General features: G+C 43.0%; 1 protein-coding gene across 3 annotated transcripts in view; it reads left to right on the top strand.

Moving 5' to 3' along the window:
* Positions 1-17,327, top strand: part of STK32C (serine/threonine kinase 32C) — a gene marked incomplete at its 3' end in the record, with an annotated part of 459,328 nt that overhangs the window by 384,538 nt on the left and 57,463 nt on the right. For all 3 annotated transcript variants that reach the window (XM_082268440.1, XM_082268439.1, XM_082268441.1), the window contains exons 7-8: positions 6,279-6,382; positions 8,731-8,847. In XM_082268440.1, the coding sequence (XP_082124566.1) occupies positions 6,279-6,382; positions 8,731-8,847 (221 nt within the window). The remainder of the gene's footprint in view (positions 1-6,278; positions 6,383-8,730; positions 8,848-17,327) is intronic.

The following is a 17,327-nucleotide window of genomic DNA, read 5'->3' as shown; positions in this document are numbered from 1 at the left end:
CTGAGATTACGCTGATTGTAATTTTGATTTACGTTTAGTCACTGTTGCCCCATTAATGTGTGGTGTGAAGATGAAGAGTGAGGGCTCTAAGGGGTCAGGCACAGCTTATAAAGAACTATAGGGAGAATGAAGGAGGAGCAGCTATCTCGGGATGGGTGGTGGTCAAGTGATGGAAGGTCTCGATAGTTGGACTACTGTAATTTTGTCCTCGGCTGAGGCACAGTGCTAGTCCCAGAGACCCGGCCTGTACCCATTGATTTGCAAGGTCTTGTGGCTAGAAGTATGTCAGTTCCTGTCCTCGAGGACAGGATCCTTTTGAGGATTCCTTCTGTTTTAAGGTCCGTAGCCATTCATGATGGCCTTTGGTCACTAGGTGTTTATAAATGTACCTGTAAAAGGTATCTGAGTGATCTCAGAAGCATTTCAAATTGATGTTATGAACCTAAGTTCTTAACTTTTTGATTAAACCAAATCTTTCCTGAGAGGCATATGGGGGCTGCCAATGACAAACCCCTTCAGATGTTCTCTGGCTATTACAATGATCCTCTAGGTTTGGTAATGTTTAAATTATTGACCTGCAACAAGTAAGCATGTCAGAGTAAAGTCCAGTGTCCTTGTTCGTATACTTGTAGCAGGTAAATAGCACACAGTATTGAAGCCAGAGGGTAAGCGTGACAGCCAGGAAACTAGCATTTGCAGAATAAAAAGTAGCCATGGTAGCCTGTCTGTCTCAAAACACGTTTCCTGTAAAGGTGATGTCAAGGTGGAGATAGTAAAATTGTTTAGCAGAATTTTAGTAGCTTGAAAACCGTGGTCCTGTTACATACACGCCAATGAGTGTCTATACTGATCATTGTATAGGACCAGGAAGCTTGCCTCTGAAATAAATATTTCTGAATTGAAAGATAGTGCACATAACTTTGTGGTAGAAAAATCCAGTAGCAGTTGTATCTGTCTACATACTGCTGAAACTTTACTGCGTAAGAAGATTTAATAGGCACCGTTACATGGCAACTGCTGTGCTTCCAATAAAGTCAGACATAACTCCTACTAGGCCTATTTCATATCATCCTGAGGTCCTCAGTAACAGTGTGAATTTTATTAAACTTTGAAAACATTATATATATATATATATATATATATATATATATATATATATATATATATATATATATATATATATTACTTTGTGACAGTTCTCTAAATTAAAGCTATAAATACATTATTTAGAAAATGTTGTCATTACTTCCCCTTTTCAAGTACGGTGGACATAGTATTTCTGTCCAGATAATCAAAAGTGTACAGCTGCAGTCCCAGTAAAGATATATATATATATATATATATATATATATATATATATATATATATATATATATATATACACACGGGGCTTTTTTCAGGGGGAACGCAGTGCCGGCACCTCCAGTCTGAATGTATGAAATGGCAAAGGGGTGCTGGGGTCAGTGGGGTGAGCTGAATGGTCTATTGATGCTGGCTGCTGGGGAATCTATTGTTGCTGGGGTGAATCTATTGTTGCTGGAGGGCATTTTGTTTTGGGGGTTGGGGGGGGGGAGGCTACTGTTGCAGTGGAGGTTTTATTTTTGCTTGGGGGAACTTTTGTTGCTGGGTGGCTATTGTTGTTGGGGGGGGGGTCTATTGTTGCAGGGGAGGATTTATTGGGGGGGGGGGGTTTGTTGCAGGGGAGGATTTATTGTTGCTGGGGGGGCTATAGTTGTTGGGGGGCTATTGTTGCTGATTGCAGGGGATCTCTTTTACTGTTTTTTCTATTGTTGCAGGGGAAGATTTATTGTTGCTGGGGGGATCTATTGTTGGGGGGGGGGGAGGGGGTCTATTGCTGCTGATTCCAGGGGATCTATTTTACTGCTTTTCTAGTCATCATTAACAAATTCTATACAAATTACATAGAACCACAACTTGATACTTGGTTCTGTATTCTCTAAAAGGGGGGTACTGGGAGGTGGGTAGAGGGTGGACTCAAGGGGTGATTCAGAAGAGGGGAGTACCTGCACCTATTCTTGGAGAAAAAAAGCCCTGTATATATATATAAAATAAAGGAATGATGAAAAGGGGATTGTAATGGGTGCCACAACACATAGTATATCATAAAAATCTTTATTTGGATCAAAATTTAAAAGGATTAAGGGGCATACAATTTCTCCCCAACAAGACATGTCATAAAATAGTTTTTTCCAATACAAACATGCATATATGTAGATGTCAATCACAATGCTTGTTGCTCAATATGTTTCGCTTTGCTGCTTCTTCAGGACCCGTAAAGCATGTATAACTACAAAGAAACAAATGCAATCAATATATTAAGACATACAGTTAATCAAAATTCACATTCTTTCCTAATATATGTTTGCATATATATGTGGATACTGCAAAAATATATATTCCAAAGAACACACCAAGTAAATACTAAATGATTACATCAAAATTAAAAACATTTTCCATTACTCTCGATGATAGTCTGAGCACAACACAGAAAGGCAAACAGTTAAGAGGCAGTCACCATATGTATATCACTCTATAAAGCACTGCTAGAAGTCCTAAAGTTGATATGAGAGGGATGGCCAGCACCTAAGGTGGCAATAGATCGTAGGGAGAGCACACCAGGCCAGTGTAGCTGAAAAATGTTAAAAGGTGTATATATATATATTTATATATATATTTATGTGTGTATAAAAATATATATTGGCACAAATAAGCCCCAATCTATTGGACTCAATCTCATAAATAAATGACACCAACTATACACATCTATGTTCAGACGCCCTAGATACCAAATGCTGTCAGATATTCCTTCCAGATGTTAGGACCAAATCAGAAAAGCCCTAGGATAACCATCCAGAGGTAAACAAGTTGTTATGAAAACAATAGGTAAAGGCAAGGTGGTCAGCAAAGCACACCCAGGTAATCAAAGGTGTTCCATCTGGTGGTAAATAAAAATCACAGGGAATACAGTTTATAAAGTGTTCACAGGCTTTGACAAGGCAAAATAAATCCAAATGCTACATTGCTCACCAGTACAACAGGCATGGAGACATGACAGCGTCCTCCGGCTCCAAACAGACACTGTGGCAATCACCAACAGGGCTCCCCCTGATTCCCCGGCGTCTGAAGTCACTGGTGGATCGTGGACATACTTTCGCCTCCACACATGTGCAAACGTCACATGCGTATCCCGCAAGTCTTCCGCCGCAATCTTGGAAAATCCACCCCTAAGGATGGACACTTCCCAAATGGGAGACGTCAGCAATTGGAACAGCCAACTACAAAGGTGAGGGTAAAAAGTCAGTCTGTACCTTTAGCAGAGAAACAGCCCCAAAGCATAATGTTTGCACCTCCGTGCTTGACTGTAGGGATGGTGTTCTTAGGGTAATGCTTAGCATTTTTCTTCCTCCAAACACAGCAAGTCCCTCTCCTCAAGAAGGCACATGTACAGTCATACCAATGAACATCTAAATGATTCAGTGAAGGATTGGGTGAAAGTACTGTGGCCAGATGAGACCAAAATTGAGCTCTTTGGCATTAACTCAACTCGCTGTGCTTGGAGGAAGAAAAATGCTGACTATGACCCTTAGAACACCATCCCTACAGTCAAACACAGAGGTGGAAACATGATGCTTTGGGGCTGTTTCTCTGCTAAAGGTACAGGCCGACTTTGCCGCATTGAGGGGACCAATGGACGGGGCCATATATTGTAAAATCTTGGATGAGAACCTTCTTCCCTCAGCCAGAACACTGAAGATGGGTTAACGATGGGTCTTCCAGCATGACAGTGACCCAAAACATACCATCAAGACAACAAAGAAGTGGCTCAAGAAGAAGCACATTAAGGTCATGGAGTGGCCTAGTCAGTCTCCAGACCTTAATCCCATCAAATACTAATTTTACTCACTGAACTGTAACTTAATTTAGAACATTTGTTTTATGTGTCTTTTCTGGATTTTTGGTCGATATTCTGTGTCTATCATTTAAAACAGTGTTTTTCAACCTTTTTTGGGCAAAGGCACACTTGTTTCATGAAAAAAATCACAAGGCACACCACCATTAGATTTGGTCAGTAAGCAGTGGCGGCTGGTGCTCAAAATTTTTTTTTTGGGGGGGGGGGGGGGGGCGCAAAAAGAAAGGTCATGGTACAGGCATGGCACAGATGATGGTATAGGCATGGCACAGATCATGGTATAGGCATGGCACAGGTGATGGTATTGGCATGGCACAGGTGATGGTATAGGCATGGCACAGGTGATGGAATAGGCATGGCACAAGTGATGGAATAGGCATGGCACAGGTGATGGTACAGGCAGGGCACAAGTGATGGTACAGGCATGGCACAAGTGATGGAATAGGCATGGCACAAGTGATGGTACAGGCATGGCACAGGTGATGGTACAGGCATGGCACAGGTGATGGAATAGGCATGGCACAGGTGATGGTACAGGCATGGCACAATTGATGGAATAGGCATGGCACAAGTGATGGTATAAGCATGGCACAGGTGATGGAATAGGCATGGCACAGGTGATGGAATAGGCATGGCACAGGTGATGGTACAGGCATGGCACAGGTGATGGAATAGGCATGGCACAGGTGATGGAATAGGCATGGCACAAGTGATGGTATAGGCATGGCACAGGTGATGGAATAGGCATGGCACAGGTGATGGAATAGGCATGGCACAAGTGATGGTAAAGGCATGGCACAGGTGATGGAATAGGCATGGCACAGGTGATGGAATAGGCATGGCACAGATGATGGTATAGGCATGGCACAGGTGATGGAATAGGCATGGCACAGGTGATGGTACAGGCATGGCACAGGTGATGGAATAGGCATGGCACAAGTGATGGAATAGGCATGGCACAAGTGATGGTACAGGCATGGCACAGGTGATGGAATAGGCATGGCACAAATGATTGAATAGGCATGGCACAGGTGATGGTACAGGCATGGCACAGGTGATGGAATAGGCATGGCACAGGTGATGGTACAGGCATGGCACAGACAGGCATGGCACAGGTGATGGTACAGACATGGCACAAGTGATGGTACAGGCATGGCACAGGTGATGTAATAGGCATGGCACAGGTGATGTAATAGGCATGGCACAGGTGATGGTACAGGCATGGCACAGGTGATGGAATAGGCATGGCACGAGTGATGGAATAGGCATGGCACAGGTGATGGCACAGGCATGGCACAGGTGATGGAATAGGCATGGCACAGATGGTATAGGCATGGCACAGGTGATGGTACAGGCATGGCACAGGTGATGGAATAGGCATGGCACAGATGGTATAGGCATGGCACAGCTGATGGTATACGCATGGCACAGATGGTACAGGTATGGCACAGATGGTGGAATAGGCATGGCACAGATGGTACAGGCATGGCACAGATGGTGGAATAGGCATGGCACAGATGGCATAGGCATGGCACAGATGGTACAGGCATGGCACAGGTGATGGAATAGGCATGGCACAGGTGATGGAATAGGCATGGCACAGATGGTATAGGCATGAGGAGGAGGAGGACTGACAGGAGGACTCACTTACCGGACTGCTGACCGACTGGTTTCAGATGACCTCCTCACGCTGCGCCTGCGGCCTGGTCTGGATCCGGATGCGGTCTCTCTGCAGTGCCGACTCCCTCCGAGTCCTGGTCTCCGTCCGCTCCGGTCCTCCTGGTGACTCGCGACGTCTTCTTCTCTCCGCTGCTGCGCACACTGTGCTCGGGTGGGAAGGAAGTCGGAAGGCGGAAGATGATGTCCTACTGTGATTGGTCCAGGCTGGAGTCTGGACCAATCACAGCCCGGACATCAGAAAAGTGGGGTGTCCCCCTGAAGAGCGCCAATCGGCGCCCCTGCTGTTTTTTGACCCCACCCCCCATACCCAGGACACAGTGGGCGAAAATGTTCCTTTTTTTTTTTTTAAATCTTTCAAATTTTTCAATTTTTCCCATGGCACACCAGGCAATATCTCGCGGCACACTAGTGTGCCGCGGAACAGTGGTTGAAAAACACTGATTCAAAATACACCTATGATGTAGTAGTGTGCAAACTTACAAAATCTGCAGGGGATCAAATAATTATTTTCCCCACTATGTGTGTGTGTATATATATATATATATATATATATATATGTGTGTGTGTGTGTGTCTGTATATCATGACTATCTTGTGTATATGCTGCATTGTCTTTTTAAAATTGTATGCTATATGTACACACTCTAACCTTTGTATTTTAACCGCAGCTCCAGAAATTTTTCAGTCTTTTGTTAATGGTGGAACTGGCTACTCGTTTGAGGTGGACTGGTGGTCATTAGGAATAATGTCATTTGAGCTACTCCGAACCTGGGTAAGACTTAATTTTACAGTTTATTAGAGTTATATGAGTGGTACCCTAAAGCTGGCCATACATGGGTCTTTTTTTTTTCATTCATCCAGCAGGGGGGATGAAAAAAATGACCTGATTCCCCCATCCACACACTCAATGTGGATTTGGAAGTCCTCCCTGCTGTGTATGCCCTGTCACTTTTGCTGGACAGCTTGCTCTGTGTGTAAATGTGAATCATACACAAAATATTATCAATGAGTGTATTAGATACATACGGCTATCTAAATGCAATATTTATTTACAATAGTGGTTCTTTAAATGTATGCCTAAATTCCAACATGCCTTAGCATTTATTATTTTTAGATGATATATGCTTAGGTACATAGAACTATCCTGGCTTTACTTTCCGACCCACTTAAATACTAAAGGGACCAACTGACGCTCAGACTAGCTCTACCTTCGAGGACACATCAAACTGATTTTTAACTGCACATAGGCTTTTGGAAGCTAAACTGCCTATACTAGATAATACTACCAAGGACTGTTGCAGAGACCCCTTCCTACTATCTTCTATCTTCTTATTTTATCTTAATACCCTTTTCTATATACCTTATCTGTTTTCCTTCTTCCTCATCACTTTTATCTCTGGTATCTTTTAACCCTTCCCCCTCTTTGCTGATATAGAAATGGGAAGCATTTTGTCTTAACTGCATACAATTCCTCTCAATTCAATGGTCTTTTTTCATTTGTGTAAAATGGTCACCACTGCTAAGTATATGTTATACTGTTGCCAATGTCAGGGGCATAACTATAGGGGATGCAGGGGTTGCAATTGCAACCGGGCCCTATGCTCCAGGGGGCCCGTGCGGCTCCCCTCTACACCTGGAGAGGAGGGGCGCGGGGGCAGCATGTAGAGAAATCACTGTCCTCCCTTTCCCTCCTGTAGCTGCAGGAAAATGGAAGAGATTGGATCCTCTGACTGCTGCCCCCGCCACTCCTCCTATCCAGTTCACTTGTGTTCTGCTGTTTCTTGCCCTCTGTGTGCTCCCCTGGTCCCCCCCCCCCCCCACACTGTGCTCCCTTCCTTCTCTGCTGGCTGATGTAGGGGATGTGTCACAATAGAGAACCAGGAAGTGGTCAGTAAATATGTAATTTACAAGCTCCTTCCTTTTCTGAATGGACAGAGTCATAGTCAGTGATATTGTAAAAAAATAAAATAAAATGATAAAAAATAATACAATTAAAGTACCAAAAAATAAAAACTACTGACACCAGTGGGTGAACTTCCAGGATCGCAAGATCACACTTGCGACCGGGCCCTGGCATTCCACCACTGTGGGGAGGCCCCAAGATGGCAGGAAGGGGGCTTACTGCTGAACTTGTGAAAGGGTCCCATTGCAGGACCATAATAAAGGTCTCTGCAACGAGAGTAAAGGGCCCAGGATCAGTGGGAAGAGCCCCAGGCTTGAAGCCAAGGGTCCGGTGGGCCCTTCATGGTTTCTTGCACCGGGGCACTGAAGGTTCTAGTTACGCCTCTTTTGCTTTTTCTTTTCCTTCTTTTCTTACTTTCTTCCTCTTGGGGCCTCTCAGTGACTTTTAAACATCTGGGAAGAGACAAATGCTGGCCATAAATGGAACATTTTTTTTTTTTCGTTCAGCCAGTGGGCTGAGCAAAAAACAATGAACGAATTCCTCCATCCACACAATCAAGGTGGATAGAAGAATCTTCCCCGCTGAGGCACTGTATTCTGTCAGAATACACCGATCAGCCGCCGCAGTCCATTGGCTTCAGCAAAAGGTCGAGAAAAAATTTCTAACAAGCACGTTAAACAAAAGTAGTTTTTTAGATCAGCTTCTGTCAAGCAGGAGCAGCCACAAATGGATCAAAATTCAACTGCTGAACGGAATTTCGATCCATCTATGCCTAATTCTGTACAACCAGCATCCACCGATCTTGAAATTGTTATTGCAAACCTGATTTCATCTACAAGCTACCTTTACCCCAAGACTTCCCATAACATAAGGCTGCGCTCAGTTGGATAGGTCTGTTATCTTATCCATATTATACTGTTGCATTTTCCTTATTCATTCCTGATCAGAATAGCCACGCATTTGACAGATATACTGCTTTTGTGTCCCCGATCATACCTGAGCCTTTCTGGAAGGTGTGACAAAGAGTACAGAAAATGCACATTTTGGCTAATTTTTTTTTGGAAACCTGCTGCAATTGCGTTAAAAATGCTCACACAAACCCAGGTAGGAACTCCATATATATATATTTTCAGGGTAATAAAAGTCAGGAACTCATTAGTGACCTCTACTTTATTAGAAAATACATTGATATATTCATCATATTCTCTTTTTTATAGCGGCCGTATGATATCCATTCAAACAGTTCAGTGGAATCTCTGGTCCAGCTATTTAGCACAGTCACTGTCCAGTACTCCTCAGTCTGGTCGAAGGACATGATTGCACTCTTACGGAAGGTAAAAAAATGTTTCAGCTTTTTTCTAATGGATTCAGTTTATAGAAGTTGTAAATAAACATCTTGCATATACAGTCTTTTGTATTTAGGAATTGATCAAAATACATCCTAACCACTGTAAAAATCAAATCAGTAGCTATAATATTTGGTTGGGGTTTAGGCAAAAAGGGAGCCTAAGGTCAAAACATAGTGTCTAAGGCAGGGATCCTCAAACTAAAGCCCTCCAGCTGTTGCAGAAATACACATCCCATGAGGCATTGTAAAACACTGACATTCACACACATGACTAGGCATGATGGGAATTGTAGTTCCTGAACAACTGGAGGGCCATAGTTTGAAGACCCTTGGCCTAAGGGCTCCTTCACACTGGCTTTGCTCTCTCAAGAGAGATCCATGTTTGGATCGCTCTTCAGAGAGCATTGACAGGTGGTGGGGAGGCATTGTATCAACTCCTCACCGCCTACATTTACCCCTTGAACCCCTCTCTAGTTCACTGCAACCTTGTGTGTTGCACATTGTACCTGAATGCAGTAGTGGCTGCCAAAAGCCAAAGCATTGTGGCTTGTGTACACCCCGGCTGCTGCCTATCGAGCTAAAGGGGAGCAATTGGGGGGTGAAAAAATGCAACTCAGCCATGGGGTTTTAACATCCCCCCAACCTCTAGTGTGAAAGAGCCCATAGTGTGTTTATTTAACCATAAACATCCATAAGGATAGCTCTACACGGTATGGGGGTTCTAAAGGACCCTTTTTTCAGGGCTCTAAATCAGGGGTTTTCAAACTTTCTAAGCAAGGGCAAAGTTTACTGTTCTTCATCTTTTAGGGGAGCCGGAATGTGGCCAGTGGGAGTAAAAAGTGCACTAGCATCAGTGTCCCATTATTGGTTATAATGGGAAGAATAGTGCTCCAATGATGGTATCAGTAGGAGGAATGGTGCCCTATCATTAGAATAGTGCCCCAAGGGACAGATAAAGGCAAGCTAAGAGCCACATCTGGCCCTGGGGCAGCAGTTTGGGGACCACTGTTCTAAATGATTAATGGGAGAGTTAAGACTCCGAAGTGTTGAAGTACGTTTTGTGGGCCAAAACACTACAGCAGTAGGTTTTATTTTTGGCAGCCTGGTGACAATTATGCTAAAATCCTGAAACTCATGAATGGTTCTCATAACTGTGCAGGCAGAAGATGCTTTATCTACCGTACTTCCTACAGAACCCATACAGAAGTCAGCCTAATGTGATACTTCTACAATCTACAAACCGGTCACCTGCCCTTAATCTACAGTAGAATTGTCACCTTATTCCCGATTGAGAATACTGTATTATATTCTGAAAATGCTGTCTTAGCTATTTACCCCTTTAGTAAAGAAAATGCATAGGGTCATTTAAACTTCAAGGGGGACCCATGTGCATGTACAATATATAGGTATGTGAAGCCCTGCATAATCTGACAGCGCTATATAAATACCTGTAATAAATTAAATAAAATACATTTTTGGTAAAATAATAGGTTTCCTTAAAGATGAATGTTTTTGGAGACAGTATCTTGTAAATTAGGTGGACAGTGTAAGAGGGAGTGTAAGAGGGAACTGCTTTTGGGAATGTTCTGTCTATTCAACCTTTGATATTGTACAAAGGCCAAATGTTCTAGGGGTCCATCAAAGGGTGTCCAATGGGCCAGTTTTACTCCTTCTGCACCTGCTGATTGCTAAGAGCTAGCTCTGTATGGTAATATCACAAGAAGGAATATTAGAGATCCTTCCTTGGATCAGATGGATTAGTGCAGGAGTTTTTAACAAGGGGTTTTTATAACCATAGGATAGGGGTTTGACGATGAAGAGTAAAGACAAAAATAGTTGTTAGATCAGAGCTTAACTATTAAAAGTATGGCTAAAGCTTTTCTGTCCATACTTCTCCTCTGGGTCACAGGAGTGCACTTATTTTTGAATCCTATGACCCAGATTCAGCACATAGGGAGCTAAAGTCCGCTGTTAGCTGATGCCACAGAGCCGGTCCAGACTGCATGGATCCTAACAAAAATGTCGGGATACACACAGATGCCTGGCCGGGAGCTGCTTCAGCCTCTTGGCACACCACTGAGAGACCCAGCCAGCCGCACTCAGCCCCTCCTCAGCCCTACACTCCAGTGAGTGCTGGAGGGGCAGAGCAGAGAGCCGATGACAGTCACCACTCTCTACTCAGTAAAGACCAAGAGTGACCAGTGCTCATGTGATCGCTTAGTTCTTGGTCTTAGAGCTGGCAGGGGATACCTGCAGCCACATAGGTGAGTATACAGTAAACTCCCCTCCATTGCGGGGGTTACGTTCCGGACCCAGCCGCGAAAAGTGAAATTCCGCGAAATAGAAAAACCCTATTAAAATGCATTGTAGGCATGTTTATTTTACTGTCACTGTACGTGTAAAAGCATTTTAAGGTCTTTAAACACACTTTTAAAACAATAGAAACTCATTTAAACACATAAAAGATACTAAGAGACATAGCAAGAGCTATGGAAAACACAAAAATATTTAATTTTTAATGATTTATATAGTAAAATAACATTACAAAAAAAAACACGAATTACCGGGACCGCAAAAACTGAACCGCGATGTAGCGAGGGATTACTGTATATGTTTTTTTTATATTCTCCTATAATATAATCTATGTAATCATTAAATTAGCCTTTCTCAACCTTTTTACCCCAGAGGAACCTTTAAAAAACACACACCTCCCCATAGAATGGAATAGAAAATGCAGCAAAAACATGGCAAAAATCACCGATGCGGTCTTTGAGTCACATGTCCTATTTTCACAGGTGCAAAATGCACTGGACACAGCAAAAATGTGGCAAACGCGCATATGTGTTCTTTCCGCGTTTTGCAACGGAGCAGTGTGAAATTAGCCTAAGAAAAATGCCTCTTACAATGGTGGTCAGAGTGCCATCTCTCTAGACAAATAAAAGGATCTGCCAAGTGGTGTTGGCCCTGGAACTATGCAGGCAGATGGGGGGTAAGCCAAAGCTCAAGGGACCTCTAGCAACTTCTAAAGAAACCTAAGGGTTCCTTGGATCCCTGGTGGAGAATGGCTGCATTAGATGATCAATTATGCATTGACTTTTGGGAAATGAATATGTTGATTGCATTAACAAGTACTCATCTTCATGAAATAAGATTGTTTGCTTTTTGAAAGTGCAATCAAAGTGGAGACTTTAACTGTACCGCAATTTAATGTTTTGATCACACATAAACAAAAGAAACATCTCATTTTTTTAGGTAGCTTTTGTTTTTGTGATTTGCAATTTTATCAAAGTAAAATCCTAAATTTTCTTCGACTGTTCTATTTTTAGTATCCCATCTGTAAGGGAAACTAAATTTAAAGCATTTAACATCTTTTTTTAAAGTCTTACTGCTACTTAGAAGGACTGGTGATGATGATGATAATTTGAACTGTATGGCAAAGAAGTTTTGGGGCCATATTGGGCGATCAGTTGGGGGGGGGGTTAATTGTAAAATGGTTTTGAATCCCTCGGTTACTGAATGGACAACCAGGGCTCAGATGCCAAGCAGTGTCAAATGCTTGCAATTTACTAAAGGTCTCCAATAGGCTTGTGAATCACAAAGATGCTGACCAAATAGCACCCTGATTAAAGACCACTTGGCAAATGGTGGGGGCACTGTAGACAAAATATTATCATGGCTTTTGGCTTGTTTCAAGCTATGGGCTTATATGCCATTTCATGCATCTGATTACTCACTGTAACAACTCCAACTTTAAATTATTTCACTGCTTGTTTGGATACAGTGGGGTTGATTTACTAAAGGAAAATAGGCTTTTAAAATGGGGATTTTCCTCAGAGCTTAGTAGAGGTGAAGCTCTACTGATGTCTACCATCCAATCATGTGCAAGAAAAATGCTTTTGTTTTTATTTTCCTTATTAGGTTATCTTTGCAAAGTGGAAAGTTTACTGCATTCACACATGGAAAATTCCCTTGCAAAGTGCAACTTCTATAGCAAAGTGAACAGCATATTTGCCGTTAGTAAATCAACACCAGTGGGGACAAGCAGGGATGGCCACACACTGATCGAAAACTTGACCCTTCTGAATAATTGTGTATGGTTGGCTTAAAGTGGTTCTAAAGCCTAAACATATTTTACCTTAATGCATATGGCATAAGCATCCCCCCTCACCCCCCCCCCCATTATACTTACCTGAGCCCTCATTTGATCCAGCTCTGTGCATGTCTGCAGCTCTTCTCTCCCCTCACTTGCAGGTCTCGCTGGCTTTGGATGCAGTCAATGGATATAGCAGTGGGGCTTGGAAGTGACCACGCACAAGTGCCCCCATGGGAAGCAGCTTCCCATGGGGGCACTGGACAAAGAGGAGGGGCTAGGAATGCCAGTGGGGGATATAAGAAGAGGGGGTTTGGGGTCGCTCTGTGCAATTCTGTTGCACAGAGAAGGTAAGTATAGACATGTTTGGTATTTCTTTTTCTTTAATTTGCCTTTACAATCACTTTATAGTTTGTGACTTCTCCATGTCGCATGGTTAAGCCCTGAGGCAATAATTCTTGTTTATTGAGACCTACAGTTCCTAGTTTGTGGACTGCAGATAGTGAAATGTATCTGCTGCTGCAATTATTCCAATAAATACATCAAATGTTCAAAAGAGTATTGTTGTAGTTCTATATTTGTTCATTATTTTTGGAATTCATGAAACAAGTTTTATTCCTGTAGAAATAATGATGCAGTTAATTTACAGTATATATAATTGTATAGGGTGGATGACAGTTATGAAGCTGTATATGACCTGATTTACTTTGTATTTCTTTGGATGCTGCAGGTCTTACTAAGATGCGGCAAAGCAGCCAAATGCAGTCCGTTGCTGCAATTTACATTTAAAAGCATTCAACAAAAGCTGTCTGAGTGAGCCCTAAGCCTGCATTACCACTAGTAGTAGTGTGTGAATGTTTGCAAAATTCAAAAAAGAACCATGTCGTGCTTGAAGTGCCACTAACTGTTAATGGCAACCCCAACGTGGCAAGGGAGACATGTGGGTTTGCGTGCAAAAAAAAAAAAAAATGTAAAGCTCAAAACTTGAGCTTCTTTTTATTATTATTATTATACTGGATTTATATAGTGCCAACAGTTAAGGCAGCACTTTACAAAATAAAAGGAGTAAATACAGCAACCATACAATTCAGAACAAGAGGATCAGTAGGGCCCTGCTCCTGTGAGTTTACAATCTATTAGGGAGGGGCTGGTGGAACAAAAAGGTAAAAACTGTGAGGGATGAACTGATGGGAGAAATAGAAGATTTGTTTATTAGCTGAAGTCAGGATAGACTTCTCGGAAGACATGAGTTTTTATGAATCGCCTAAAAGTTGACAGAGGGGATAGCTGGACAAATTGGGTTAGGGAGCTCCAGAGGATGGGAAAGGCTCTGGAGAAGTCCTGGAGGTGAGCATCGGAGGAGGATACAAGGCAGTTAGAGATAGGGGGACCTGAAGAAGGAGGCTCCACCTCCAAAATGCGTTGTCCGTGGCAACCAGCAGAAGCAGCACACCCCTGTGGATCCCTCCACTCCTCCACTCCGTAGCCCCACACAGCATATAGCTTTGGCCGAGGCTTAGGCTAACCCTTCCAGCGGTGTGTGACGGTGGACTGATGCGCAGGCGCACTAGTACCAGCACGTAGTGACCCGGCGGGGGAGCCGCGAGCAGGAAGTGATAGAGAGCGGGCTCATAGCGGCGGCAACCGCGAGAGAGGAGACCGGAGGAAAACTTGGAGGGACAGGAGGAGCGAGGAGCTTCTATTGACAGCTTCTATTGACATGCCGAAGTGCTTGTGCAACTAGGATGGAAATGTGAGTGTGATTTAACCGTAGTGTTTGTCCCATAATAAAGCGATATTACCCGAGGTCCGCTTCCCTCTTTTACAGTCTGGAAGGGAGCTAGAGAGCAGGAGGTCTTGGGAGGAACGGGGGACACAGTTTGAGTGATATTTGGAGACAAGGGTTGTAAATGGCTTTGTATGTTATTGTAAGTGTTTTGAATTTTTTTGTTGGGCAATGGGAAGCCAGTGGAGGGATTGGTGGAGAGGGGTGGCGGACACTGAACAGTTGGTAAGGTGGATGAGTCTTGCAGCAGCAATTGAAAAGGGGATACAATAGTCAAGGCAAGAGATAACAAGGGAGTGAATAAGTTGCTTAGTGGTTTCAACGGTTAAAAAGGGGCATATTTTGGAGATGTTACGGAGGCAAAGTCTACAAGATTTGGATAGTGTTTCGATTTGGGGCTGAAAGGACAGGTCAGAGTCCAGGAATGGATTACAGCTAGTACCCTGACATGACGGGAGGGACTGGTGGTTGTATTATTCACATGGGGTGTTGGGGCTTAGGATATGTATAGATGTACCACAGCAGAGAAAAGCATAAGGAACAGGGAACATAACATGAGAACATGAGCAAGGGGCAATTCAGTGTCTATATGCATGCACAGGGGATAGGGGACATAAATTAAGGACTGTGTCAAAGTCCATCTGTGGGGTCCATAAAAGTTCTGGGGTAAGATGATCTGCTACAAAGGGCAAGCTCTCCGGAAGAGTGAAGCCAACTCTGGATAGTAGATAAAAGAAGGAAAGGAGAGCGCCTCTGAGTGCAAGGTATTTAATTGGAACAATAAAAACAGTAGTAACTCACATGGAGGTATAAAACTTAGCATGTGTCCAGACGTCTAGTGCATTAATTAGACTGCACTAGACGTCTGGACACACGCTAAGTTTTATACCGCCATGTGAGTTACTACTGTTTTTATTGTTCCAATTAAATACCTTGCACTCAGAGGTGCTCTCCTCTCCTTCTTTTAGGTGGTTGTATTATTGATCTTGATGGAGAAGTAAGGGGAGGGGGGCATGGGCAGGAGGGAATATTATGATCTAGAAAGATTGAGTTTGAGGAAGTGGTGGGACATCCATACTGATATGTCAGTTAGTAAGTTAGTAAGATGAGAGATGACTGAAGGAGTGAGGTGAGGAGTAGAGTGATAGATATGGGTGTCATCAGCATAGAGATGGTAATTTGAGTTTATCCAGTGACCAAGGGAGGGGATGTAAATGGAGAGAAGGAATTTAAGGACAGAACCTTAGGGGACCCCTACAGAAAGAGAAAGTGGGGAGGAGGAGACAGAGGTATAGGTAACACTGAAGGAGCCTTGTGATAGCTAGGAGGAGAACCAGGAGAGAGCAGAGTCTTGAAGGCCAAGTGAGTGGAGTTTTTTGAGGGAGAGGGGATGGTCAACAGTATCAAGGGCCGCAGAGAGGTCTAGTAGTATTTAGCGTTTGTTGCGTGTAAAGCAGCCCATTGAAATAATGAACTGCTCTATACACGACGCACTACAAGGCCTGCGAGTCGGGACTAAGACAGTGAGTACATTTTAACTCTATGGGGTTGTTTTACTAAGACTGGAGAGTGCATAGTCTAGGGCAGTGGTCCTCAACCCTGGCCTACAGGGCCCACTAACAGGCCAGATTTGCAAGATAACTGAAATACATCCCAGGTGATATCATTTGCTGCTCAGTGATTGCAGTATTCTAGTCTGCATCTCCTCAAAGTAATACTTAAAATCTGGCCTGTTAGTGGGCCCTGAGGACCGGAGTTGAGGACCACTGGTCTAGGGCAGCTCTGCATAGAAACCTAGCTTTCAGGTTTTTTGTGAAAGCTTAATTGAACAAGATGATGTCGGAAGCTGATTGGCTGCCATGCATAGTTGCACCAGATTTTGTACTCTCCACTTTTAGTAAATCAACCCCTATGGGTCTGTTAATTTAATCAATGTCACACACAGTCCTGCATGCCCAACACATTTTGGCCATACATAACTTCTCAAATTAATTTGTTAAAATGCAGTACAGATTCCTGAAATAGCATATACAGTGAGGGAAAAAAGTATTTAATCCCCTGCTGATTTTGTATATTCGCCCACTGACAAAGAAATTATCAGTCTTTAATTTAATGGTCGATTTATTTTAACAGTGAGAGATAGAATAACAACAAAAAAATCCAGAAAAACGCATTTAGAAAAAGCTATAAATTGATTTGCATTTTAATGAAAGAAATAAGTATTTAATCCCCTATCAATTAGCAAGATTTCTGGCTCCCAGGTGTCTTCTATACAGGTAACGAGCTGAGATTAGGAGCACTCTCTTAAAGGGAGTGCTCCTAATCTTAGCTTGTTAGCTGTATAAAAGACACCTGTCCACAGAAGCAATAAATAAATCAATCAATCAGATTTCAATCTCTCACCATGGCCAAGCCCAAAGAGTTGTTCAAGGATGTCAGGAACAAGATTGTAGACCTACACAAGGCTGAAATGGGCTACAAGACCATCACCAAACAGCTTGGTGAGAGGGTGACAACAGTTAATGCGATTATTCACAAATGGAAGAAACACAAAATAACTGTCAATTTCCCTCAGTCTGGGGCTCCATGC

Source organism: Pelophylax lessonae, assembly GCF_965119305.1.
Source record: "Pelophylax lessonae genome assembly, chromosome: 9".
NCBI lineage: Eukaryota > Metazoa > Chordata > Amphibia > Anura > Ranidae > Pelophylax > Pelophylax lessonae.
This window is presented reverse-complemented; position numbering and strand designations above follow the sequence as displayed.